The sequence below is a fragment of the Tenrec ecaudatus genome, chromosome 6 (genome assembly GCF_050624435.1).
Source record: "Tenrec ecaudatus isolate mTenEca1 chromosome 6, mTenEca1.hap1, whole genome shotgun sequence".
NCBI lineage: Eukaryota > Metazoa > Chordata > Mammalia > Afrosoricida > Tenrecidae > Tenrec > Tenrec ecaudatus.
In genome coordinates this window covers 11,878,421-11,905,900 of record NC_134535.1, presented here as the reverse complement: position 1 = coordinate 11,905,900, position 27,480 = coordinate 11,878,421, and the positions used below count along the sequence as shown (strand labels likewise).

Sequence of the window (27,480 nt, the reverse complement as noted above, 5' to 3'; positions counted from 1 at the left end):
TATTCTGAGAACATTTCCAAATGGAGACTCTGTCGCGTTGGTGAAATGCACCCATAGAGAGCACTGGAAGGGCAGTGCAGGACAAAGGAAGCGCACAGACTTGGTCGTTGGACAGACTTGGTTCTGAATCCAAGTGCCACCACATATGAGCTGCCTGACCTTGGGGGCTCCTGTAAGCATCCTCCTCCTCCAACTGGAAATCACAATGACTACCACACAGGATGGTCATGAGGGGTATTGACGACTGCAGGGGTCAAAGCATGACAGTGATTACTATAATCAGACCCTCAAGCAAGCAATCTAGGGGAAGAAGATTTCCTGAACCTTGGGATAGGGAAGACAGGAAAAAGAGGTGGGAAGGGGCTAGAGGCTGAGAGATTGAGGTAGACACCTGGGCATCGATGCGGCTTTCTTCCCACTGGGGGGCATGTGGGATGTGACCTTGCTGTCGCCGAGTGTGCTTTAAAGACACAGTGAGCCCAGTGTGTGGCCCCGTGACCTTCCACGGAAAAGAAGAGACAGTTATCACACACGCTTCCAGAAAACCAAGGTAAGCTTCCAATAGAAACAAGCCGTTGCCACAGCAAGAATCCAGCACCCCGTCCAGGGAAACCCTAGCTTCTGGGAACGGCATCACTGGCAGCCTCAGGAACAAGGCAAGACTGCCTGCCCTCACCATTTTTATGCAATTTTGTATCACAAGTACTAGCCAGAGAAATAAGACAGGATAAAGAACTAAAAGGTATCTAGATTGGAAAATAAGAAGTAAAATTATATCTATTTGCAGATGATACGATCCTCTAAAGCAGTAGTTCTCAACCTTCCTAACGTCAAGACCCTTTCATACAGTTCCTCATATTGTGGTGACCCCCTCTCCCAGCATAAAATTATTTTTGTTGCTATTTCATAACTGTAATTTTGCTACTGTTATGAATCGTCATGCAATTATCTGATATACAGGATGTACTTTCATTGTTACAAATTGAACATAATTAAAGCATAGTGATTAATCACAAAACAATATGTAACTATATATTGTGAAATATCTAGTGAAATCTAAAATTTTTTTGCAGGGTACGTCATTTATTGACCCCATGGGGGTGCCCTCCACCTCCACCCTCACTGGTCACTGCTCTAGACTCGGAGGACAACAGGCATGGAACTGCAAGGGATCATCCCCAGCTCTGTCATCACCAGATCCACGAGCTATGTGGCAGGGGGAGGGGGGTGTCACATCATAGAGTAGATGCAACAAGCGTAGGGACGGGTAGTTCTGCCAGTTTGCCAGGGCCAGGCGGTCTCCTCGCTCACACAGCAGATCATCAGGGTCATCTAGCTCATTGGAGACAAAGGCATCAGTCTGCACACGTTCACAGAACTTGTATGGTTCACAGCAGACCAGCACTGGCACGTTATGGGCTCGAGCCGCTAAGGCCAGCTGGGTCGTCCCCACTCGTGACATCACAGACTCATTGGCTAGGAGTGCGTAAGCTCCCAATAGCACCTTAGAGACCTCTGGGAGTACTTAGGAGGCTGCAGGAATCAGCAGGTAGGAGGCAGGAACCCCTTCCCGGACCAGAGAACGCAGTGTGTACCTTCCCTCCAGCCATGGCCGACTATCCACCACTACCACTCGAAAGCGCCGGCACTCCGCTCAGGCTTCCTGAAGAATTCGTGACCCCAGAGATGAACATCCATATGCCAGGATCCCATCTCCATGGCTGACCTTCTTGTAGGCAAAGCGGGAGCTTGCCTGAGCTGCGAGGACAATCTTCTCTTGCACATACCGATCGATGGCTTCTCGGAGGTCTGACTTGGCCTCCTCTTCTCGCCTGGAGCCGCTCACACCCGAGATCTCCTTGTTAAGGAACTTGATGGCATTGGGCATGCTTGCTGACAGGGCGGCATTGGGTCAGGAAGCAGATGTAGGTAGGGATTCAGTTTATTCACGAGATCCCTGAGAGTAAGTTCTTCATTGGGAGGTGCTGTGTAGTCCTGAATCACCTGCGGCAAAGCACGGAGCAGGGCAATACACCGGGCATTGGAGCCATGGACCAGGTCCTGGGAGTACTGCAGGCCGAGTCGCCCCATGGCAGGATGGATCACAGAGGAGGGGATGCTCGTGTACTGGGTCACAGAGTTTTGTCGGCTGTTCTGAGGAAGGTGGGAGAAGAGACTGACTTTGGATCCATAATCCATTCGTGTAGGAACCTGCTGTCACTCTGGTTTCTTAACAAGCCTTCCCAGAAGTGTGGGATCATCAACTTGGGTGTGCTCAGGTAGATGCTTCCCTCCTGAGGGGGTTTCTGTGGCTGTGCTGGGGCAGGTCTGAGGGGGTGCTCCTCCTGGAACCCCTTTCCCTGCCTGTTTCAGGGCTCGCTCGGCCTCCTGCTTGGCTCTCCGCTCAGCACGAAGTTCGGCTTTACTCCGACCAGGTGGAACTTTCTCCCCAGGGGTGCCTAACTGACTGGTGGGCCCTGGCGGTTCTCTGGTTGGAGCTACTGGACACTGGGCTGCAGAGCCAGTTGATCCAGTTTCCGGCCATGTCCCCTTTTCCTCCTTCCTGTTTCTTCTTTTGTTGTTTCTTTTCCTTCCGAAGCTGAAGCTTCTCTTCTTGGGTCATCTCCCTACCCCCTGACCCGGGCCTAGAAGTAAGCTCTGTCTTCATTCCTGATCCCGAGTCCTCGCGAATGGCCATGGCCAAGGCAGTGGTCATCACGCTCAGCCCTTGGCTCTGCTCCCTGCAGTCACCGAAATCTTCTAATTATATATTGTGAAATATTTCTAATTACAAATGAAATTTTGTCTTGAAGCATGGTGTAACATGGGTAACAGTCTTCATGCCCGGTACTAACGTAGGTGGGTGTGTCTGCATGTGGGTGGACTGCCCCCACTGGAAGCAGAGGATCGGTGTCTCGGTTTCTAAGACCATCAGAAATATGTGTTTTCTGATGGTCTTAGGCAACCTCTGTGAAAGGGTCATTCGACCCCCATAGGGGTTGTGACCCACAGGTTGAGAACCCCTGTAAAGAGTGCCAAGGAGTCCACAAGAAAATATCTAGAGCTAATAGGAGGACTTAGCAAAGTCACAGGGTTCAAGGTCAATAAACAAAAATCAATTGGCTTGTTATACACCACCAATGAAAGATCTGAAAGGTAAATTATGAAAATAATTATATAATAATTTTATAGCAGTTTTATTGGCACTTCATCCACATATTATAAAATTCAATAGTTGTACAATCTTTACCACAATCAATTTTAGAACATTTTCTTCTTCCTTGTACTCATTATTAGTCATGTAATTATTTTTTAATTGTGGCAAAAATATACCTAACAAAGCAGTCTACATGTATAAATCAGTGCCATGGATTAGACTCTCCATGTTGTACAGCATCATTGATGTCCCTCTTCACATTGTTCCACCACCATTGACATAAACTCAATGCCCCTCAGCAAAACTCGGCCTCCTTCACCCATGGCAACCATAGATCACGTTTGCTTGCTTTCTTTCTTTCTTTTTTTTTTTTAAGTAGATTTCTTGTGAGAATATTCACATATCACACTCTTTCATAGTTAAATAGCTTTTAAAAGGAGTTGCATATACACTATCAAATCAGTTCTACTGCTCCCTCGCCCCTCCAGAATTCCTTATTTGCGCCCCATTTTCTCTCATCGCCCAATTCCTGGAAAAAAACCCTAGCGCCAGTTATTGTCTCTATGCATCTCCTCCTTCTGTGCTTTACAAACTGGAAAACCTAACAGAAACAACAAAAGAAGAGAAAGAACATGAAACAGAAAGAATAAAATAATAATATAAAAATAAAAGGTAAGAAAGAAAAGACCACCAAGAATATTTTAAAAGCCAGAGAAGAAATTTCTGTCATGGAACAAAGGAGGAATATTTGAGCCTAGAGCAAATTCAGATTGGGTCAAGAAGGAGGTCAACTGACAAGTATCATATGATACCATGGCTCAATCCACCAAAATTATGTTGACAATAGACTCTGACGGGTAAGCTGCTCATGTCCCTGTCTGTGGGCCGAGGGGGTCTGCCAGAGGCTTCATCTGACTAGATCCTCTGCAGATGGGTTTTGGGCACCCACTGTCCGCCATGGCCTTCTACAAATTGGGTGTTCACAATCTAAGCTCTGATACTTTTCCCTTCATCATCTTTGGATTTTGTTACCATCATCTTTGGATCGCACAGGCTGGGGTGCTTCTTCAATGTGGACTTGGTTGATGCCTCACTTAGATGACTGCGTGTTTGAATAGAAACCTTTAAGACTCCAGACCCTCATTCGACTTGATCACTGGGCACCAGCTGCTTTCTTCAGCACACTTGCTGTAGCGCCTTATCTTCAGTGAGCTCTTCATGCAGGTGTGTATCAAGCAGGGCCATATTTTAGAAACGAACTGTTCTAGGATTGGGGCTAGAATTATGGGGAAGCTCAGAATCCATCTACTTGTGCCCAGGTTATGAAGGGCTCTGGTTTGCGTTGGCTGTCATAGTATGACAAAAACCAACAACAACAACAAATGATAGCAAAGAAAGAAAAGGCAGCAAAACAGAAAAGCATTGTCAAGCATCCCCCGGGGTATGAGGCGACTCTGTCACTAACATCAATAGTTTATCCAATGACATAGGATTTAAGATACTGTTGGCAGGAGTTTATGCGAGTATAGTCCGCCTGCGAGCTGCTGTCCGTGTGTTGCTGCTTTTCACAGATTGATTTCTTTTTCTTTTTTTTAGACTGATTTCTTGATTGAGCTCCGTTTACAGTGAGCATGGGGGTTGGTGTGAGGGGAATTTTTCCTGTATTATTTATTACAAGTGCAGATCCTTGCCACACCAGTCAGATTAAAACCTGATATTAATGCAAGGGGAGCACTGAGGGACTAAATATATGCAGGTTCTGGGTCCCTTCCTTTTCATTGGTCAGGGGTCCCACCCAAGGTCCAATGACCACCATTTCCACATTCTTGGGGTGGCCATCTTTTGCTTCCTCTCCCATCAGTGTTTCAGTCCCAAGTTCAAGGGTACAGGTGGTTTTGAGGAAGGGCCCAATTCATTCTGTCGGGCTTCCACATGGAGTCCTTCTGGTATGGCCCTTGGGGGATGCTATGCTCCCTGTAAGGCCAGCATGTAAGGTCATCATCAGTAAGCATGAACTTAGTCCATGGTGTGGTTCACTGAGGGTTGGGTGTAGGAGGCTGGTCCAGGTGTTTATTGGTGGGAGACTAATTAGACCCCTGTGCCTCTGTTTACCTTGCAGTTAAAAGTATTGTGAGATGACTCAGTTCTTTATGACCTTGTAGCTAAAAACAGTGTGAAATAACTCAGTTCTTTAAGACCTCTTTAAGATTCTTTTGAACCTTGCATGTCCTTGTGCTTATCTTAGAATATCGTGCTGTTATTATTCAAGTGCTTAGAAAGTGTGCCTAGTTAAGTAACATCTGCATAGATAAGAGGTTCAGAATGTTTTTTAAAGCAAATTCTTTGATGTTTGTTTTGTAACCATTCCCTTGTAAGAAGAGTATAAAAACCAAGCTTGGAATATACTCGGTACTTCAATCCATCAGACTGTTGCCCTCCCAATCCCATGCTTTGTACATGTCTCTTTCTTTTCCTCTCATCCGCACGCCTCATTTCAGATGCAGCTTGATGTGGGATACCTGGTCTAATCACCCGCAGTTGGGTAGAAACATATCCAGTAGTGTCTACCCAGGAACAAAAAATTGGGTTTATTCTCCCACTAGGCTCCCTAAAAGTATTGTTTAGCATCCCTTCTTGATGTGAATTTGCTCCTCCCAGTTTATCCACCAACAGAAATACAAGTGCCTCTTCTGAAATGTATCTGCTCCCCTCCCTGGGTCTTCACTTGCTTTTCCAACCAGGCTCTCCTCTCATTCCTCTGGAGGACCTGTGGATTTGTTGCCGCTTTGTCTCAATGTTTGATAGCATCGAGTGGATGGTCTTCTCCCTTTCCCCCCTTCTTGAAGGAGCAACCTTAGCCATTGTGAGATCCCCTCTTCTGATGTGGTTCTTATGAAGTGCACACAGGGGGAGGCGATGTATGGTTCATGGCTGGTAGGCAGGTATTCTACCCCTTTGTTTGAGAATTTGCCTCTAAGATTTGTTTAATTGGGTTTCTCCTTACAGTAGTGGACTCAAACAATATTTGTCCTTTCGTGATTGACTCACTTCACTCAGCATGATGGTTTCCAGGTCCTTCCATGTCAGGCGGTGTTTCATGCTTTCATCACTGTTTTTCGGGGTTGCATAGTATTCCACTGTGTGTATGTCCCATAGTTGCTTTGTCCATTCTTCCACTGTGGGGCATTTGGGCTGCATCTAGTGTCTTGCCATTGTGAACCGTGCTGCTATAAACATGGGAAAGCATACTTCCACTCATGTTGTGTCTCTTGTTTCTTTGGGATATATGCCTAATAGTGATATTCCCGGATTGTACGGGATTTCAATTCCCAGTTGCTTTACGCCTCGCCAGATCATTTTCCATAGTGATTGCATGTGATTACAAGGCCAACAACAGGGTATATAAGTTCCAATGTTTCCACATCCTTCCCACCATTTGTTGTTTTCTGTGTCTTTGAATTGGGCTCGCATTGTGGGTTTAAACTGGTATCGCACTGTGGTTTTCGTTTGCATCTTCCTAAAGGCTAGTGAGCGTTTTTTCATGTATTTATTAGCCATTTGTACCTCATTTGTGGTGAACTGTCTGTTCATGTCTTCTTCCCACTTCTTAATTGGGTCGTTTGTTATTTTCTTATTGAGCCGTTATAGAGTTCTGAAGAGTTTGTTAATTAGGCCCTTGTTCGATGTATCTTTGGTAAATGTTTCCCCCCAATCTGTGGGCTCTCATTTTACTGCACTGAAGTAGTCCTTTGATATGCATAAGTGATGCAATTTCAGCATGTGCTAGTCATCCATCTTGTCTTCCGCTGTGTGTGTTTCCTTCATTATACTAGGTAGTCTGTGCATGCCTGGCAGTAGAGCCCTGACTTTGTCCCAGCTTTCTCATTGATGATCCTGATAGCCCTGGGGTTTACATATAGGTCTTTAATCCTTCTTGAGTTTGTTTTTGTGCATGGGGAGAGACATGGGTCTTGTTTCAGTCTTCTGTATATCTAAATCCAGTTTGCCCAACACCATTTAGTGAAGAGACTGTCTTTGCCCCATTGGATATTTCTAGGTCATTGGTTGAAGATCAGTTGTCTGTAAGCTGATGCATTTATGTCTGGGTTTTCTGTTCTGATCCATTGTCTGTATCTCTCTCTCTGTACCAGTATCAGGTGGTTTTGGTTACTGTGGCTCTGTAGTAGGTTGTGAGGCCTCCTACTTGGTTCTTCTTTTTAAGAAGTTCTTTGCTTATGCTTGGTCTTTTGTATACCTATATGAAGTTGGTTTTTCCTTTTCTTTCTCTTTTTGGGTTTTTTCATTTCTTTAAAGAATTTATTTGGGAATGTGTTTTAGGTAGTATTGACATTTTCACAATATTAAGTCTGCCTATCCATGAGCATTGGTTATTCTTCCATTTTTGGTTACTTGTAGTAATGTTCTGTAGTTTTCTCTGTATAGACCTCCTTAACAATTACATTAAAAATAGTATCTAAAATAATAAAGTATATAGTAAATAAATCTAACCAGGGATCTGATGGATTTAGATTAAAGAAGACTTAAGTAAATGGAAAGATGGTCTATGCTCATAGATTAGAAGATGTATCATTGCTAAGATGTCAGTATTACTCAAAATTATCTAAAGGTACAATATAATTTCAAAAAATTTTCAACAGCCTTTTTCACATAAATAGAAAAACAAACACTCAATTTTATATGGAATGGTAAGTGTGGTAGTTACACACATTCAAGTCAACTTGAAGATATAATCAAAGTGGAGTCTAGCCTGCCATTCAGGTCACAGCCTGATGATACTTCCTTCTGGAGTGGCCGTCTCATAAGGAAGGCCCTGGGGACCTCCCCCTCTCTCTATGCCTTCACCTTTCTGCTGGCAGATCCCAATTGCTGCCAGAGCCCTGGAGATGCACCCACTGCCATTGGATTCACAAGACTTTGCACCCACTGGCCTGTGATCTTCCTGCATTCTGCATCATTGCAAGTGGCTGTGTGAGTCTGAAGAAGGACTTATGGACTAGTATTGGACTTATGGCCTTGAGTTGGACTGAGCTGAGATGTTTTATTGATATACAATTACTCCTTGATATAAAACTCTTTCTTATACATATATGAGTGTCTCTGGGTTTATTTCTCTAATCAACCTAGCCTAACACAGTAAGCTTCCCCAAATAGCTAAAGCAATGCAGGAAGAGAATAATAAAGTAGGAGGGTTCATACACCATGTTTTTAAAACATACTGTACAGCTACATTTGGAAGATTCTATTTCAGGCAACACATTAAGAATACAAAGAATAATCACTGTATCAAAAAAATCGAGTCAACAATCCACCATTTCAGGAGGTTGTGTAAGAGTAAGAACCAATGATGCTGAAGGAAGAAATTTAAATTGCATTGAATGCATTATCCAAAAAGAAGACTCCAGGAATTGATGCAATACCCACACTGAAATGTTTCATAAAGCTGAAGAAGTACTGGAAGCACTCATTCGTCTAGGCCAGTAAATTTGGAAAACAGCTATTGGCCAACTGACTGGAAGAGATCCATATTAATGCCTATTCTTAAGAAAGGTGATTCATTGGAATACCCAAATTATAAAATGATATCATTGATAATACACACAAGTAAAATTTTGTTAAAGATCATCTGTATAGTTACACGATGTTATGCCAACTTGATAAAAGAATGAAGGGATGGAGTCTAGCTTGTCAATCAGGCCACAGCCTAAATAATCCCTCTTTGTGGGTGTGGCCTTCTCATGAGGATTCTGGGAACTTCTATCTTCCTCCCTGGAGGCAGGATACACCCTCTCTCTGCTACACATTCTTATTGACAAGCTACATGGAGCCATGCTGATGGCAGCCTGAGCCCTGGAGCTGGAGGAGCCACGTGGAGACCTGGCACCAGAGCTGAGATGCTTCCACCACCCCTGGATCCACTATAGGCCTGTGATCTTCCTGCATTCAGCACCACTGCACTGCATGTGCTGGGTGAGTCTAAAGAGGAATTTATGGACTAGCATTAGACATATGGACTAATGTCGGATTTATGAACTTGATCTAGACTGGTCTGGGATATTTTCTCAATATACAATTGCTTTTTGATATAAAGTTCTCTCATAGACACACACGAGTGTCACTGGATTTGCTTCTCTAACCAACCCAGACTAACACATCATCCAACAATGGTTTCAGCAGTACATTGACAGGAAAGTGCCAAAAGTTCTGGCTGGATTCAGAATAAGAAACGGACATTGCTGATGTCAGATGAATCTGGGCTCAAAGCAGAGCATATCAGAAAGATCTTTCCTTGTGTTTCATTGATTATGCAAAGGCATTTAACTGTGTAGACCCTGATAAATTGTGGAAAACCTTGAGAGGAATGGGAATCCCAGAACACTTCATTGTGTTCATGAGGAACTTTTACATTTGTTGTGCGAACAGAATATGGCATGGTTTAAAATCAGGAAAGGTGTGCATCACGATCTTATCCTCTCACCACAATTATTTAATCTACATGCTGAGCAGATCATAAGAGAAACTGGAATATATGAACAAAAGCCAGGCTCAGGATTAGAGGAAGGCTCATTAACAACCTGCAGTATGCGGATGACAACTTTGTTTACTGAAAATAAGGAGAACTTGAAACACTTGCTGATGAAGCTCAAGGATTGTAGCCTTCAGTATGGATTACAACTCAATGTAAGGAGGACCAAAATCATCACAACTGAACCAATAGATGACATCACGATAAATGGAGAAAAGGTTGAAGTTATCAAGAATTCTGTCTTACATAGATCCGCAATCAGTACCCTAGAAGCAACAGTCAAAAGATCAAGACTTACTACATGAGGAAAATCCACTGCACAAGACCTCTTTACAGCACTGAAGAGCAAGGATGTTACTTGGTGGATTAAAGTGCACTTGACTCAGGCCAGGTATTCCCCATTGAATTATATGCATGTGAAAGTTAGACACTAAATAAGAAAGACCATAGAAGAATAGATGCATTTGCATGGTGGTGCTGGAGAAGAATCTTGAAGGTACTGTGGACTGCTGAAAGGACAAACCAACCTGTATTGGAAGAAGTAAGGTCGGAAGGCAAGGATGGCAAGACGGACAGGTTGTCAGGAGAGGCCAGTACCTGGAGAAGGACATCATGTTTGGTCAAGTGGAAGGGTAGTGAAAAAGAGGCTGGTCCTCAATGAGATGGGTTGAATGCATCAATGGGCTCAAGTATAGGAACAACTGTGAGGATGGCGCAGGACGGCGTTTCCTCCTGTTGTGTGGAGGGTCGTTATGGGTTGGAGCTGACTCAGCAGCACCTGACAACAACAACATACAGCTACAGGAAGCAAAGCAGCCTGACACTGGTATAACAACAGGCACTGAGACCAATGAACTAGGATTGAGAGTCTGGAAATAATGCCCCACACTCGTGATCAGCTGATTTTTGGAAACGGTGCTGTGGTAGGGTTCTCTAGAGAGATAAAACCAGATTGTTGATAATTTTATATATATTTATAAAGATAGATATATAACACAAGAAATGAACTGTTAAATTACATACAGATAGATAAACGTATAACACAAGAAATAAACAGTTAAATGATATAGCTGTACAAATGGCTTAGTGCAATTCACTCCCATGAGAGAGTTGTGAGACACTAGCAGTCCTTCAAGTCTTGAGGGCTGTCAGGTACTCCTCTGTAGAGCGAGAGCTAGGCTGTCGCAGCACAGGCAGAAAACAGCCAGGCAGGTCACCAACTGTGAGCCAGGTCACCAACAGTCAGTCCCCAGCTCCAGAGATGTACATTCCAATCATATGGTCTTAAAGGGACCTCAACTTACAGTGACACAGTCCACAGGCTAGGCGTTCCACAGGTAGTATAGCCTGTAAATTGAGGCACAGAACAAGCAAGGCAGCCGCACACTGGTCTGATGATCAAAGAGCGAGAGACAAGAAAGGCGAGGCTCACTGAGCCATTTATCTCCCCGCCTTTAATCCCACATGTGTTCATCAGCCAGACTGGCACAATACACTACCTCAAGTGCTAAGTGCATTCAATGAGGAAAGAATGGTCTCTTTAATAAATGGTGTTGAGAAAAAATAACATGCTCGTGAAGGATGAAACAGGATCCATACCTCACACCATACACAAATACAAATTTTAAAAGATTAACGAATTAAATGTGAAAACTGAAACTACAGAATTCCTAGAAGAGAAAACAGAGACAATATTGTCAGGCCTAGCTTTCAACAACAGATCATCTATTAACATAACTAAGGCATAAACAGCGAAAGCTAAAATATGTAAAACAAGACCTCATAAAATTAATTTTTTAATTAAAAACTTCTGTTTATCAAAAGACTTCACAGGAAAAAGGTGAAAAGATAAGCAACCAACTAAAAGAAGACCTTTAGAAACTATTTATCTGACAAGAATCTAATAATCAAAATATATAAAACTTCAACTCTTTAGCAACCAAAACACAAAGAAGTCAATCATAAAATGGGCAAAGGACTTGAATATACATCTCACCAAAAAGGACAATCAAATGACCACTGAACACATAAAAAGACGCTCTGCTTCATTAGCCATCAAAAAGAAGCAACTCTAGATTCTGGGCCCCCACTGAACTCTAGAAGTCCCGATCCAAAAGCAGGTAGTTTGGATAACATGGCCCTGCTCGATTCTCAACGTCCTGAAATGATCGCTGAAGATAAGGGTGTTACAGAAAAGTGTGCTGAATGAAGCGGATAGTGCCCTGCTGTCAATTGGCACAGTGTCTGGGGTCTGAAAGGCTTGTATTCGAACAAGCAGCCATCTAAGCGAGCAGTCAACTAAGTCCACAGGGAACAAGCACCCCAGCCTGTGCGATCCAAAGACGACAGACAACAACAAAATTCAAATATGACAAAAATTCAAAAATGTTGAAACAGCTTTACCATCAAGCAGGGCTGAGTGAAGCATTGAAAGAAGGCTAAAGAAATACCCAGAGAGTTGGTTCACATTCAACCATTCAACACCAAGCGTATGATCAAGAACTATGGGTGCTGACGGAGTCACACTGCACTGAAAGGATGAACGAAAAACAAGAGCCCACGAACTGACGGAATTCTAGTCTAAGTGTTTCACCAGAGCGAGGCAGCGCTGGAAGCACTCACTGGTCAAAGCCACAAAATAGGGAGACCTGGCCAACCAACTGGAAGAGATCCAGATTAGGGTCCATTCCAAGGAAAGCTGTCCCAGCAGAATGAGGAAATTAATCCATCAATATCATCAATATCACATGTAAATAAATTTTGCTGAAGATCATACAACAACGGTCTCCAGAAATTCAAGCCAGGGTCCGAGGAGGATGTAGAATGAAGGATATCATTGCTGATGTCAGATGATCTTGGATGAAAGCAGAGGCTATAAAAAGATGTCTACTTTCCTTGGTGCCTAGGAGAGGCCTACTTGAATGTGTGGACCATAGAAACTATCAATGATATTGCCAAGAATGGGAACTCAAGAATATTTCATGGCGCTTGTGCAGAGCCTATGGGAAACCAAGAGGCTGGTGTGTAAACGGGACAAGGAGGAATTGCACGATTTAACATCATGAAAGGTGTGCAGCAGGGTTGGATTTCGTTTTTGGTTTGTTTTTTTTACCATACTTATTCAATCTGAATGCCCAGCAAATACTCAGAGAAGTGTCCGAATTGGAGGAAAAGCTCCTTAACAACCTTTGAGCTGCACTAACTGATTAAAGTCAAAGACTTCTACCCACAAGACGGATTACAACCCAGTGGTAAGAAAACCCAAATCCTCACAACTGGACCAACAGACAATCTGACAACCAACAGTGAACACATGGATGTTATCAAGGATTCCCTTTTACTTGGATCTGCAATCAATGGTCGTGGAAGCAGCAGTCAAGAAACTAAAGGATGTATGTCACGGAATAAGTCTGCCTGCCACACACGACTTCTTTAAAGTGCTGCGAAGAGAGAATGTCACTTGGAGAACTAAGGTGTGCCTGACCCACGCCATGGTGCTTCCAACTGCCTCGTACCCATGCGAAAGCTGGACATTGACTAAGGAAGACCGAAGAAGATTGATGGCTCCGAATTTTGGTGTTGGCAACTTAATCCTGAAAGTCTCGAGGACCGCCAGAAGAACAAGCACATCTGTTCTGGAAGAAGTCCAGCCAGAAGGCTCTTTAGAAGCAAGTATGGGCTGACTTTTCAAAATTAGTTAAGTTTAACTACTGATTGGTTATAAAACGTGTTATCAGGACAGAGCAGTCCTTTGAGAAGAAGAACATCATACTTGGTAAAGTGAGGGACCTGTGGGTCCGAGGGATTGACGCCGTTGGTACAAGAATAGGCTCAAGCTTAATGCCAATTGTGAGGCTGGCCGAGACTGGGCAGTGGGTTGTTCTGTAGCACATAGGGGCACTATGAGTTGGAGCCAACTCAGTAGCACTCACCAACAACCAGAGGGGTGAGACAGAGCAAGAAAAGGGGGGTTAATGATGTGAACATCACATTCATTGAGGGTAGATTTATAGAGTTGGTTATTGTAATTGTTGTTCATAAATTATACACTGGTAAGAAGTTGAATTTGAAAAAGTTGTGTGATATATATATTTTCAACAGTGACCAAAAAAGGAATAAACTGTTCATGCTGCCTTTTTAATAGCAAAAACCCTTATGAGATTTAGTTGTTTGGTTTGGAGGAACAGCGTAATGATTTCCTGGGCTGCTTGAGTTAACTGGGCCTTAATCAGGCATTTAGTGCTTCTGTTCCACCTCATGGCTCATTGCCAGTGTCTGGTCTTAAAAGCTTGTAATTGGTTTTCACACACTTGATCTTAACAATTGGTCTCTATTTGCCTGTAGCAACAGAAGAAGAAGAATCCCTTACAGAGTAGAATAAGGATGAGTGGTTCATTGTCTACACAAATAACTACCTTCTTTGCCATGAGACCAGGGGAGTTAGATAGTGACCAGCTACCATTACTCTTAAGATTCTGTGGAAGAATCCTGATCAGAAGAGGGGAAACGCAGAACATAATTCAAATTCTCATAGACTCGAGACTTTCTGGAAGTATGGAGGATGAATAAATCCCTGAAACTATTGCCCTAAGATCATCTTTAAACTTTAAGCCAAGAGTATTCCCTGAAATAATCTTGAAATCAAACAACAGTTTAGTTTATTTTTTTAAGGGCTGCCTAGAGCACTTTACAGTCTTTTTTTCTCTTGCATTTTATGGTCTTTTAAGAACTATCTGTATAGAATTAAATTGACAACAACAATGTGAAAGGTAAGCGGGGAGCCCTTGGGAGCACTGAGTGTTTGTTAATGAGGAGGAACAACTCAGAAAAGGAGAGTGAGAATTGTTGCCCAACTCAAAGGTCATCAGTGTCATGACATGTAGAAAATGTTGAATTCGTGTATATGTTATTGTGCATACTCTCAACAACAAAATAAAACAGTTTAGTGGGAAAAAAAGATTTGAAGGTAAGTGTAAAATAATGAACAAGTGAACAATAAATAAATGAAACTCCAAAATGTGTCCCCAAGGACATCTTTTTCACTGTCTGTCATCAGGCTTATACTCAGATAGACATCCCACCTGTTAGTGACGGTGTGTTTGTTCACACGGCATTTCCAGCGCCTGTGATTTTTCACTTAGGATTTTTGCATCTCCTCTCTTAAACAAGACTCCCATTAAATTGATGTTTTTTGATATTGTCTTGGTATGCTCTGAGGACTCTAAACAGATCATGTGCTAAGATTTGAGGGAGTGCTTTGTCCTATAATCTATGCTTTCAGGAGTTCCAGCAATTCCCTCCATGCACAAAGGAGAAGGTGAGCGAAAGGTGTATGAAGTGAGGCTAGAAGGAGAGAAAATACATCAGGAAAGAGTTCATTTTACTTAAAGTTGGAAAACGCTGTCTGGACCATTCTTTAGAGATCAATGCTTCGTAGTACTTCTAACCTGCCCCGCTCCTGTCTCATGTAGAAGAGCCTGGCCAGAGGAAGAAGAGGTAAGGCAGCCCACAGAGACGATTCAATGACTCTGAGGCCAGCATGCAAATGGACAAAAGACTACCAGGTATGGATAAATTGTTGTATGCTTCGCTATGTGTATGTCACAATAACTTTTTAAAATCATTGCTTACCCTTAAGTAATGGGATTGACTAAACTCGCACTAAATTGCACGCTTCTCCAGGGCAGGGAGGGACTTCAGAACAGTACTCTTTGTTTCCTAACATAGAGATGGTGTGTTCGTCTGGATAGACTAGAGAAACAAATTCATGGACACTCATATGTGTCTGAGGAAGAGCTTTTTGTACAAGAGCAATTGAATATTGAGAAAACATCCCATTCCAGTCCAGATCAAGTCCATAAGTCCGATATTAGCCTATATGTCTGATACCAATCTATAAAGTCCTCTTCAGACTCATGAAGCACATGCAATGATGCCGAATGCAGGAAGATCACAGTCCAGTGCGTGGAAGATCTTGTGGATCCAGTGGCAGTGTAAGCATCTCAGTGCTGGCAGGGGTCTCCACGTGGTTCCTCAGGCTCATGGTCCATAATGTCTCCCAGGGAGTCAGCCTTGTCAGTAGCATCTCCAAGGGAGTGAGCAGAGAGAGAGTGTCTCCCGCCTCCAAGGAGGAAATACAGGACTTCCCAGAATCCTCAGGAGAAGGCCATGCCCACATAGAGACCTCGTTGGCTATGACCTGATTGACAGACTATATTCTACCCCTTCACTCTTAATCCTCTCAAGTACCAAATGGACACCAGATGATGTCACTCACTACCACAGATGGCTTGTGGTGCAGAGCAAGCGAACTCTGGAAATGCCTGCTGAATCCAGGAGCAACCACCAACTCATGACCTTAGAGATCGGAAGATCTTAACTGGGTATTTTCCACAGGTTTCAAAAGCTCAGAGTACAAAAAAAACAAAACAAAAAGACCTCAGAGTGCTTACTGTCTTTATCAGCATTGCTCACCAGCAGAGGCAGCTTGCGTCATCAAATGGGAAAATTCGATTGCACCTCCATTCCAGAAGACTAATTTAAAAGTAGCCTGTCCTTCCCAGCCACCTGGGGAAAGAAATGGTACCGTTAAGCAATCTCAATTCACAATGGCACGAAGCTGGTGCCTATGAGACCGGGGTTGAGTACATCTCGGCATTTTCTCTCCTCCGCCTGATATTTCTGACGCTAGCCACTCAACATTCTCTTCTCGGCAGGGTGTGAGAATGCAGTGGGCTGGCCACCTAGAACTCACCATATTCCCAGTTAATGTGGTTTGTTAGGAAAGAAACCTACTGCAACCTGAGATCAGGGTCAAGGAGGTGGTCAAAGGAACAACTCAGGATCAGTGAGGATCACGGTTGCGGTTTCATGGCTGATAACTTCCTTTTCGGTCAGGCAGATGCCATTACTTGGGGTTCTCTGCCAGGGAGCTGCCTCCTCTGCCTGCCTGACAGTCCTCTCTGCTACTGGCCTCTCTGCTGTTAACTGGTCCGGCTCATCACCAGTGTAGCAGCTAGCTCAGCTTCCTTTCACCAGACCCTCTTCTACCCATTTTCCACCATCAGTCTCTCAACCACTAAGTGAACCCCTCGCACTAAGTATAGCAGCTTGAGCAGCTGGCTCCCCACTGCCTGGCTCCTCTGTCACTGAATTCTCCTTTGCCATCAGGCCTCTCTGCCAACCAATCCCTCTTCGTTACAGGGTGTTCAACCAATGTGCACCCCATCCACAATTACCCATGCAATGTCAGCCAACGCCTGTCTTATGAACAACCAGATAAAAGTATCAAGCCATTAAGTTGCTTATAGCTTACCCACGAAACGTCTAACAACCAGAGGAACCTGCTGGACAGAAGTAACAAACCCTCCGAGGTAGAAAATCACTTGCCCACCCCAACCTGAAGCTGCTTCTCCCCAAAGCTCCCAAGCGGGTTTTCCCAGGTGCCAAGGGAAAAGCTCTCAGGAAGGAACACGTGTCACCACCAACACACACTGAGAGATAGCACAGCTGGCAACAGAGCAACTGTGTGACATACTCAGGAAAGCAGTACCCAAAGGAGCAGGACAGCCACGTCCAGCCAAGTCTGACGCTTCTGGAAGATTGTGAGAGAAGGCAGACTTCGGAGGGGATACGTACCATCCGGCACAGCGGTGATGGTTCCTTTAATGTAGTTGGGGGAAAAGAAAGGTTGCTCCACAGTGCAGTTCCTGATCAGATTCAGCGGCATCATGAAAGACGACAGGAGGTCTCTGATTGTGTGTGAGGTCACGAAGATTACCTGAAAAGAGGTGGGGGGAAAACCTTTGGACAAAGAATGTAAGATTCCTTCATGGTTTGAAATATAATAACATCAATTCTAGGGACAAGGTTGCTTTGACCTCCTGTTTCCAATGGAGAAACATCACCCATTTCTTCCATGTCTCTTCAACATGGAAAATGCCCAAGTGCAAATGTGGCCAAACATTTTGAAGGGCAATATTTTTGCTTTTTCCCATGTTCAGGAAAACACACACAGAGTCCACTGGCAGATCAAAGTAGAAGTAGAAATTACCCTGTATGAAGTAAGAAACAATGTTCCCCTCTTGCTACCATTGAAAAAAAGATATTGCTCTGGTTTCTGTGGGAAGGAGAGCATCACATCTTGACTCTGCTTCAAGACGCTGCGGGAAAGAAGGTACAGACAACACACAAATTAGGATGATGCACATATCGTACATTCTATGATGCACAAAAAGGTTCTCAGCACAGCTCCTAGCCCACAGAGAACAATAATGTCACCTGCTGCTGTCGCTACTACTGTTAGAATTAAAAATCATTTACACGATCTTCATATTAGACAGTCCCCTTCTTCTATCGATGACCTCATTTTCTTCTTTTCTATTTTCAGGATTTATTCATTAGCTCTTATATGACCTCGTGTGTACAAAGCACTCTGCTAAGCGTTATGACAGACAGGAAATGTTTCTTCGCCCCAGTAAAGGACAGGGTGCATAGATGACTTCTGTGTCCCCTGACATGTTGTTCCCTCCGACGATCACATTATCCCCCCACTGCTCACTTGGCAAACACAGACACACGCTCCTTATTTGTAGAATCTTGTTGGGGTTTAGTCTTTCATGATCATAATGATATTTGAGCATTTATTTGTTTAAAGATCTTTGGGGGAAATTTCTGCCTACTCTGCCCTGTAGGACTAGATGAGAAGGGATATCTTTGAGAACGTGTCGGCTACCATCAGAGTCCATGATGACAGAGGAAGTGGTTTTCTTCTACGAGCAGGACCAAGAATAAGACAGACGAGGACGTTGGAGGAAAGCGCCCTCCACTTTTGAGGCCTGAGCCACGGAAACCATGAGTAACAGTGGAATGCTGTCTGCCACGGTGCCAGGAAATGGGCTTCTCAGGTTGGAAGGCACTCAGAATATGGCTAGAGAGGAGCCGCCTCCTGAAAGGAGAGTCGACCTGAATGACATACATCGAGCACACAGCTCTGGGGACCTTTATTTGCTGGTGGAGAATGACTCAGCGTTAGAAGAAACGGCTGCAAACATCCGTTAGTAATTAGAACGTGCAGGGCACAAAGAGAGGATCTAGGAAAACTGTAAGTCACCGAAAATGGAATGGATTGATGGTCAAGATGGCAGCCTGGACAGATACGCTCCAGAAGCCCTCTGCCAGAAGGCGGGGAGAACACTGGGTCAGAGGAGAAACCTGGAGGAAAATCTCTGAAGAAAAAGGAAAAAGTGAAGTGAGCCCGGCCCAGACAAACCCCAGGGTGAGTGTGGACAAAAGGAGGAGCAAATGAGTCAGGTCCACCGCGCCAGATGATAGTGGAGGATGAATCATCTCTGGTTCCTGCAGGCTCCTGGGTCCACAGAGGAGTCAGTGGTGCCCCACAATCACCAGTGGAATGGGGCTAGCAAAGTGGGCATTTTCTTTGAGCACTAGACTAGCAGAGCAGACTAGGGTTTGGGGTCTATGTGCCCCAGATCCCCATGTGACTGTCACCAATAGCCCCAGCTGAAGCAGCTGGAAAAGAGCAGGGGCGACATAGTCTCTGGCTCTGCCAGCAAGGTGGGTGCCCAGCAAACAGTGCTACCGGCATGTGGGCCACATACTCCCTGGCCCTGCACCCTAGGCACGTCCCCAGGGGCTACCAGAGTTGGCATGGGACTTCGATAAATTGCACCGCAGTGCTTGGAGGTGTCCAGAGCTGGATTGGGATGTTTTGATTCCTTTTTGTTTTAAACCAATGTGACAACACTGGACACATTTGTGTGATCTGTGGCTGCAGTAACTGCTGCACCCCCTGGGTGCCCACGGAAGTTGGCGGTATTCTGGGGCTACTGGGGCTGGTTTGGGGAGTTTTTTTTCTTTTCTTTTTTCTTTTCTCTCAGTTTGTTTGTTTCTTCTGCATTATTATTATAATGGTTTCTTTTTATTGTGATATATATCACAATATATATATTTTAAAAAACCATTCCTGTCTCACTCAACCTGAAGGCAATACTGCTGCTATCTGACCTAACCACCCTGCAACTCTGACAGTTGCACCTAGTAACTAGGACCACCACCTATTCCTATATCACATGATCAACAAATAAACACAAGCTTAAAACACCATGATATCTCAGATACAACAGACAATTACAGCTCATGCAAAAATAAAAGAGATAGAAAATGGCAAGCATGTGATCCATGTATGGAGCCAAAAGATTTTTCTGAGAAAAATAAGGCAGTTCATCTGCCAGAAAAAGAATTTAAAAGCGGGATTCTTAGGTACTTTCAACTTATCAGGGAAAAGATCAAGACAACTACAGAAAACAAATACAAAATGACAAAATAGAAAAACTATACAAGAACTCAAGGAAACACCACAAAAGCAATCTGACAAAGCAAATGAAAACTTCGAAACCATACAAAAGCACCAAATAGAAATCCAGAAGATAAATACTAAGATATTAGAAATAATGCATTGAATTGTATTAAATAATATATTAAAAGAGTAAAGAGAATTGAAAATATAGAAGACCAAATCAGTGAATTTGAAGACAGCTCTCTCAATACCAAAGTACATGAAGAATTAGCCTTAAAAAAATCCCCAAAATATCCAAAGAAGGCTTAAGAATAATGTAGGGCATGATAGGAATTCCAGAACAGGAAGAAACAAACCAAAAAGCACAGAGAAAATTATCCAAGGTCTGCTAGAAGAAAACTTGCCTACCATCACAAAAGAGTAGAAAATAACCACTCAAGAAGCTGAAAGAACCCCAAACAGGATAGAGCTTAAAAAAAGAAAGAAAGAAATCAGCAAGACATCATAATCAAACTTTACAAAATCAAGACAAGGGGGAAATTATGAGAGAAGTTTGGGGAAAACAAAATTTTACTACAAAGGGGAACCAAGAACAAGCTTGAATTTTTCAGCAGAAACCGTACAGGCTAGAAGTATATGTCTCAAAGGAAAAAAATTGCCAACCAAGATTCTTATATCCAGCAAAGCTGCCCATCAAATACAATGGGGAAATAAGGGCACTTATTTTAGACAATGAAAAATTAAAAGGGTTCGTAGAAACAAGACCAACAAAGTTCTTTGAACAGAGAATAAATTGTTAACAGCAGACATCAATCTGAGGTCAACACACAAAACAACAAAGCTCGGAATCAACCCAATCCCTGTAGCAAGGTAAAAGAAACCTACAGACTGAAAATAGGGACTCAGAGACATCAAGCTGCAAGGAAGATAATTAAAACTTTTTTTTAAAGATTTTATTAGGGACTCATACAACTCTTATCACAATCCATACATATACATACATCAATTGTATTAAGCACATCTGTACATTCTTTGCCCTAATCATTTTCAAAGCATTTGCTCTCCACTTAAGTCCCCCCCATCAAGTCCTCTTTTTCCCCCTCCCTCCACGTTCCCCACTCCCTCATGAGCCCTTGATAATTTATAAATTATTATTTTGTCATATCTTGCCCTATCCAGCGTCTCCCTTCACCCTCTTTTCTGTTGTCTGTCCCCCAGGGAGGAGGTCACATGTAGATCCTTGTAATCGGTTCCCCCTTTTCAAACCACTCACCCTCTACACTCCCAGTATCGTCCCTCACACCCCTGGTCCTGAAGGTATCATCCACCCTGGATTCCCTGTGCCTCCAGCTCCTATCTGCACCAGTGTACAACCTCTGCCCTATCCAGACTTGCAAGGTAGAATTCGGATTATGGTAGTGGGGGGTTGGGGGGGAAGAAGCATTTAGGAACTGGAGGAAAGCTCTATTCTTCATCGGTGCTACGTCACACTCTGACTGACTCATCTCCTCCTCTAGACCCCTCTGGGAGGGGATCTCCACTCTGCACTTCCTCCTTCATTCACTATGGTAAGATTTTTTGTTGTTGTTCTGATGATGCCTTATACCTGATCCCTTAGACACCTGGTGATCGCACAGGCTGGTGTGCTTCTTCCATGTGGGCTTTGTTGCTTCTGAGCTAGATGGATGCTTGTTTACCTTCAAGCCTTTAAGACGCCAGACACTATCTCTTTTGGTAGCTGGGCACCATCAGCTTTCTTCGTGATTAAAACTTTTTAAAAAGGGAATAAGTCAGATTTAAAACATTTTTGTGGAGAGGAAGTCAAGTAGATCTCAAGAGAGAACAAACAGTTTTAAACTTGGAAAGAAATTAATAAATAACAAGATAACCTTAAAAATTAGATAAACTACAACAAAATTAAAAAGAAGGAAATCATTAAGGCCTGGTAAACAGTAAAACAACAAAAGAAAAGGGAAAGCATGAGAATGCACCAACAAAATTAACTAAGTTAGAAAATTACAAGGAACAAAGAAACCAACAACACACACTCAAGAAACCCACACACCAAAATGACAGCAATAAACCCGCACCTATTAATAATGACACTGAATGTGAATGCATTGAATGCACCAATCAAGAGACAGATAGTATCAGAATGGATAAGAAAACAGGACCCATCAATAGACTGCTTACAAGAAGCACACTCCAGACTCAAAGACAAAAACAGACCAATTACCAAAAGATGGAAAAAATGCATCATGCATGAGTGTCCATGTTAATTTTTAATAAATGTTTAAATCCACAAATAAAACTCTTGCAGAGTTGAAGAGAGAAATACACAACTCTATAATAATAGTAGGAGAATTTAAAACACCACTCTTGGATAATGACAGAACAACTAGAAAGAATTAAACAAAAACAGAAGAACTAAATAACACAATCAACTTGACCTCTTAGACATACACAGAACACCCCGCCCAACAACACAATATATATGATTTTCTAGCACACATGGAACATTCTGCAGAATAGACCACGTTTGGTCACGAAAGAAAACAATAAATTGAAAAACATCTAGATATAGCAAACCATCTTCATAATAGAATTGGAAATCAATAATAGGAAAATCGAGGGAGAAAAAATCAAATTGAAAAACATCCTGCTAATAACAATATATAATTGATCAATATACATGGGGGAATGGGGGAGAGAGGGGGGAAAAAGAGCTTATACCAAGGGCTCAAGTAGGAAGAAAATTATTTGGAAATGATTATGGCAACATATGTACAAATATGCTTGATACAATTGATGTATGGACTGTTTTAAAAGCTGTAAGAGCCCCCAATAAAATGATTTTAAGGAAAACATCCTGCTTAAAGACTACTGAGTAACTGGGAAAAATAAGGATATATATTTTTACTCCAGCAGGGCCTCTCCAAGTGAAGGCTTCGGCAGAGATTCCAGACAGAGAACAGACTACAAAGAAAAGGCTATCCAGAGAAGTTGGATTATGTGAAGAAGAATGTGTATCAGGATTGAAGGAAGGCATTTTACCAATCTGTGATATGCAGATGACACAACCTGGCTTGCTTAAAGTTGCTGAAAGCGAGAACTTAAAGCACTTGCTTATGAAGACCAAGGAGTGCAGCCTTCAGTATAGATTACAAGTCAATGTAAACAAACAAACAAACAAACAAACAAAGACAAACCCTCACACTGAACCTGTAGGTAACACCATGATAAACGGAGAAAAGATTGAACTTGTGAAGGATTCTGTCTTGCTTGGTCAATGCGCATGGAAGCAACAGCCACAAGATCGAGGGCCAGTGGCATTGGGCAAATCTGTGGCACAAGACCTCTGTAAAGGATTGAAAAGCAATCTGTTACTTTGAGGACTAAGGTGCACCCGACCCAATCCATGGTAAAAATTTTAAACAGTTTTATTGGCATGTCATCACATGTCATACAATTCAATAATTCAATCATATCAAGAAGGGTTGGACAATCGTCACCACAACCAATTCTAGAACATTTTCTTCTTCCTTGTACTCATTGTTATTCATATAATTATTTTCTATAATTGTGGCAAAAAACATGTAGACAACAAAACATTCTCCAGTTCAACATCTTCTACATATATTATACTCTGCATGTTGCACCACTATTATTGATACCCTTTTCCAAATTATTCTGCCACCATTAACCTAAACTCAATGCGCCTTAAGCAAAAACTCTCCCTCAGTTACCTATGGTAACCATAGGTCAAGTTTGGTTTCTTTACCTTTTTAAAGAAGTTTTCGTGATATAATATTCTCAAATCATACACTTCCATAGTTAAATAACTTTTTAAAGAGTTGCATATAAATCATCACATTCATTGCTTGCTCCCCAAATCCCTTCACTCTCCCACATCCTACCCCCTACATTCCCAAAGAACCAATGTATCAGTTATTGTCTGTATGCATCCACTCCTTCTGTGCTAACTGGGAAACTTAACAGAAACAAAACAACCAGCAAGAAGAAAATAATAATATAAAGATAAAATAAAGACTAAGAAACAAAAGACCACCATCAATATTTTAAAAGCCAGGGAAGAAATTTCTGTCATGCAACAAAGGAGAACTATTTGAGCCTTGAGCAAATTCAGTTTGGGTCAAGAGGGAGGTCAACTGACCAAGTGTCACAGTGCACATGGTTTGACCCACCATCAAGTTTACAATAACCTCTGTCTGATAGTAAAGCTGTTCAAGTCCCTTGCCTGTGGCCAAAGGGGATCAGCTAGAGCAGCAATTCTCAACCTGTGGGTCACGACCCCTTTGGGGGTCGAACGACCCTTTCACAGAGGTCACCCAATTCATAATAGTAGCAAAATGGCAGTGATGAAGTAGCAACGAAAATAATTTTATGGTTGGGGGGGGGGTCACCACAACATGGGGAACTGTATTAAAGGGTCGAGGCATTAAGAAGGTTGAGAACCACTGAGCTAGTGACTTACTCTGACTAGATATTCTGCAGATGGTTTGGGGGTCCCACCTTACTCTAGAGCCTTCAAATTGGGTGTTCATAATCTAAGCTCTGATACGTTTCCCCTCATCATATTTGGATTTTGTTATCATCATCTTTGGATCACAGAGGCTAGTGTGCTTTTTTGATGTGGACTTAATTGATGCCTCATTTAGATGGCTGCTTGTTTGAATACAAGCCTTTAAGACCCCAGACACTATTCCAATTGATAGCTGGGCACCATCTGCTTTCTTCACCACACTTTGCTGTAGCACGCTTATCTTCAGGGATAACTTCCTGAAGGCAAGTATCAAGCAGTGCCATGTTATAAGAACTAATTGTTCTTGGATAGAGGATACAATTAATGTGGTGTCCAGAATTCATTTGCCTGCCCACGACTTATGAGCACCTCTGGTTTATTTGGCAGTCACATTATGAAAAACGAAAACAAAAACCAACAACAACAAAGCAAAGACAAAAGACAAAACAAACAAAAGGCCGAGAAACAAAGAAACAAGAAATGAAAAACCATGTTAGCCATCCCTATGGAGTATAAGACTATTGAACTGATAGTATCAGTAATTTATCCGATGACCTAGAATTTAAGAAACTATTGATATGAGTTTATGTGCGGATAGTCCAATTGCGAGCTGCAAGCCATTTGCTGTTGCTTTGTACAGATTGGTTTCTTAATTGATTGAGTTCTGTTTACAGTGAGCATGGGGGTTGGTGCAAGGGGGAACATTTCCTGTGTCTTTTCTTACAAGTGCAGATCCTTGCCACACCAGTCAGATTAAAACCTGATATTAATGCAAGGGGAGCACTGAGGGACTAAATATATGGTGGGTCTGGGTCCCTTTTCCTTGGACACTAAGTCAGGGATCCCACTCAAGATCCAATGACCACCATTTCCACATCACATTCTTGGGGTGCCCATCCTTTGCTTCCTCTCCCATCAGTGTTTCAATCCTAAATCGAAGGGTACAGGTAGTTTGGAGGTAGGGTCCGATTCGTTCAGTCAGACATCTACATTGAGTCTTTCTGATGTTTACAATAGCCTAGCAGTCATAGAAAAGTGGGACATTAAGTAAAGGAGGCCGAAGAAGAATACTGAAAGCACCGTGGACTGCCAAAAGAACCAACCAATCTCTCTAGGAAGAGCTACAGCCAGAATGCCCCTTAGAAGCAAGGATGGTGAGACTTCGTACTTTGGAGTTATCCTCAGGAGAGACCAGTCTCTAGAAAAAGGTATCACGACAGGGCAGCCAAAAAGAGTAAGACCCTTGAGAAGATGAATGGACACAGTGGCTGTAACGATGGGCGCAAACATACGAACAACTGTGAGGATGGCTCGGGGTCAGGCGGTGTTTGTTCTTAGTACTCGGAGTGCTGGGCTCTGGTCAGAACTAGCTCCGTGGCCCTTAACAGCCACATGAGCAAAACAGCGAACCATGCAAGACGCGTCAAAAGATGAGGAGAGGAATGCGCAGTCACCGTTAAAAAAAGATCCACATTCAGCCGTCCTGAGTGGTAACATATGAACAAGAACAGACGGTACCATGACTATGCTCAGAAGAGACCCGCCTCCAGCGTCCTCCACTGTGGCCGGAAGAGAGTCGGCTTGGACCCCAAACGAGACTAGTGAAATCCTCATGCCAGCTCCCATCAGCAAACCCGGAAACTGATCAAAGATGGCCGTATCTTCCACAAGCCTGTGCCCATCCATTCTCTGACTCAGTGCTGGAAGGGTACTTACTGCCAATGCTCGAATGCCTGGGAAGGATGAGGGGGGTGAGGATTCTGCGCCAGCTGCTCAGGAGATACCAGGAGTCAAAGAAGATTGACAGCCATGTTTATTCTTTCACCATATTATTCTGTGTGTTGAGGAAACAAGCAGAGAAGCTGCCCTCCATGGAGAAGACCACAGCATCAAGATGGGAGGCAGGCTCATGAGCAGCCTGCAGAGTGTCAATGACACTGTTTTCTTTTTTTACATTTTATTAGGGGCTCATACAACTCTTATCTCAATCCACACATATACATACTTCAATTGTATAAAGCACATCCGTACATTCTTTTCCCTGATCATTCTCAACGCATTTGCTCTCCACTTAAGCCCTCTGAATCAGGTCCTTTTTTTTTCTCTCCCCTCCCTCCCCACTCCCTCCTCCCTCATGACCCCTTGATAATCCACAGATTGTTATTTTGTCATATCTTGCCCTATCCGGAGTCTCCCTTCCCCCCCTTCTCTGCCGTCCATCTCCCAGAGAGGAGGTCACATGTGGATCCTTTTAATCAGTTCCCCCTTTCCAACCCACTCACCCTCCACTCTCCCAGCCTCGCCCCTCACACCCCTGACACTCTGTTTTCTATCAGTGACAAGGACTTGCAGCACCTGCAGAAGGGGATCAGAGACTACAGCCTTCAGGTGGATTACAATGAAATGCTTACTGTATCATTAAATGTTACAATTTAATTACAATGAAATATTTACTGGACAAGTTGTGAGGATTTAGGTTGGAGAAAAACTAAAATCCACTCAACTGAACCAATACACAGTCTCATGATAAGCGGAGAAGAGATTGAAGTTGTGCAGGATTTCATTTTACTCGGGCCCACAATCCATACTCATGAAAGCAGTAGACAAGAACCCCAACCAGGCGCCGCAGTCAGCATCAGCTGCAAAAGATTTCTTTAAAGCTGTTTAGTTTTGGTTTGTTAATATTAGGGTTTGTCTCAGAGGTGTTATCTCCTTGGGGTCATCCTCTTGGATGTGCGTTACATGTTTTTCCATATATGAAACCCAGGATTGATGAATCTGTGATGACAAGTAGAATAAGGGTTTTGAGGGTGGGGTGGGTACAGTGGTGGTGGGAGAGGGGCTAAAAGGGAGACGATGTTAAGAAAACCAGGAAGGGGGAAAATGTTTGGAAACTGATTGTGGTAGCAACTGTGCAA

The 27,480-nt window shown here is 43.1% G+C and overlaps 1 protein-coding gene and 1 pseudogene across 1 annotated transcript in view; both read right to left on the bottom strand.

Annotated features, from left to right (window-relative positions):
• The window catches only part of WBP2NL (WBP2 N-terminal like), a 48,673-nt gene that overhangs the window by 15,421 nt on the left and 5,772 nt on the right, over window positions 1–27,480 (bottom strand). The window contains exons 2-4 of the mRNA XM_075552627.1: window positions 17,755–17,863; window positions 17,340–17,481; window positions 16,167–16,268 (exon numbers count right to left, since the gene is read on the bottom strand). Coding sequence (XP_075408742.1) covers window positions 16,167–16,268; window positions 17,340–17,481; window positions 17,755–17,863 — 353 coding nt within the window. The remainder of the gene's footprint in view (window positions 1–16,166; window positions 16,269–17,339; window positions 17,482–17,754; window positions 17,864–27,480) is intronic.
• LOC142451890 (translation initiation factor eIF2B subunit delta pseudogene) lies at window positions 1,120–2,716 on the bottom strand (annotated as a pseudogene).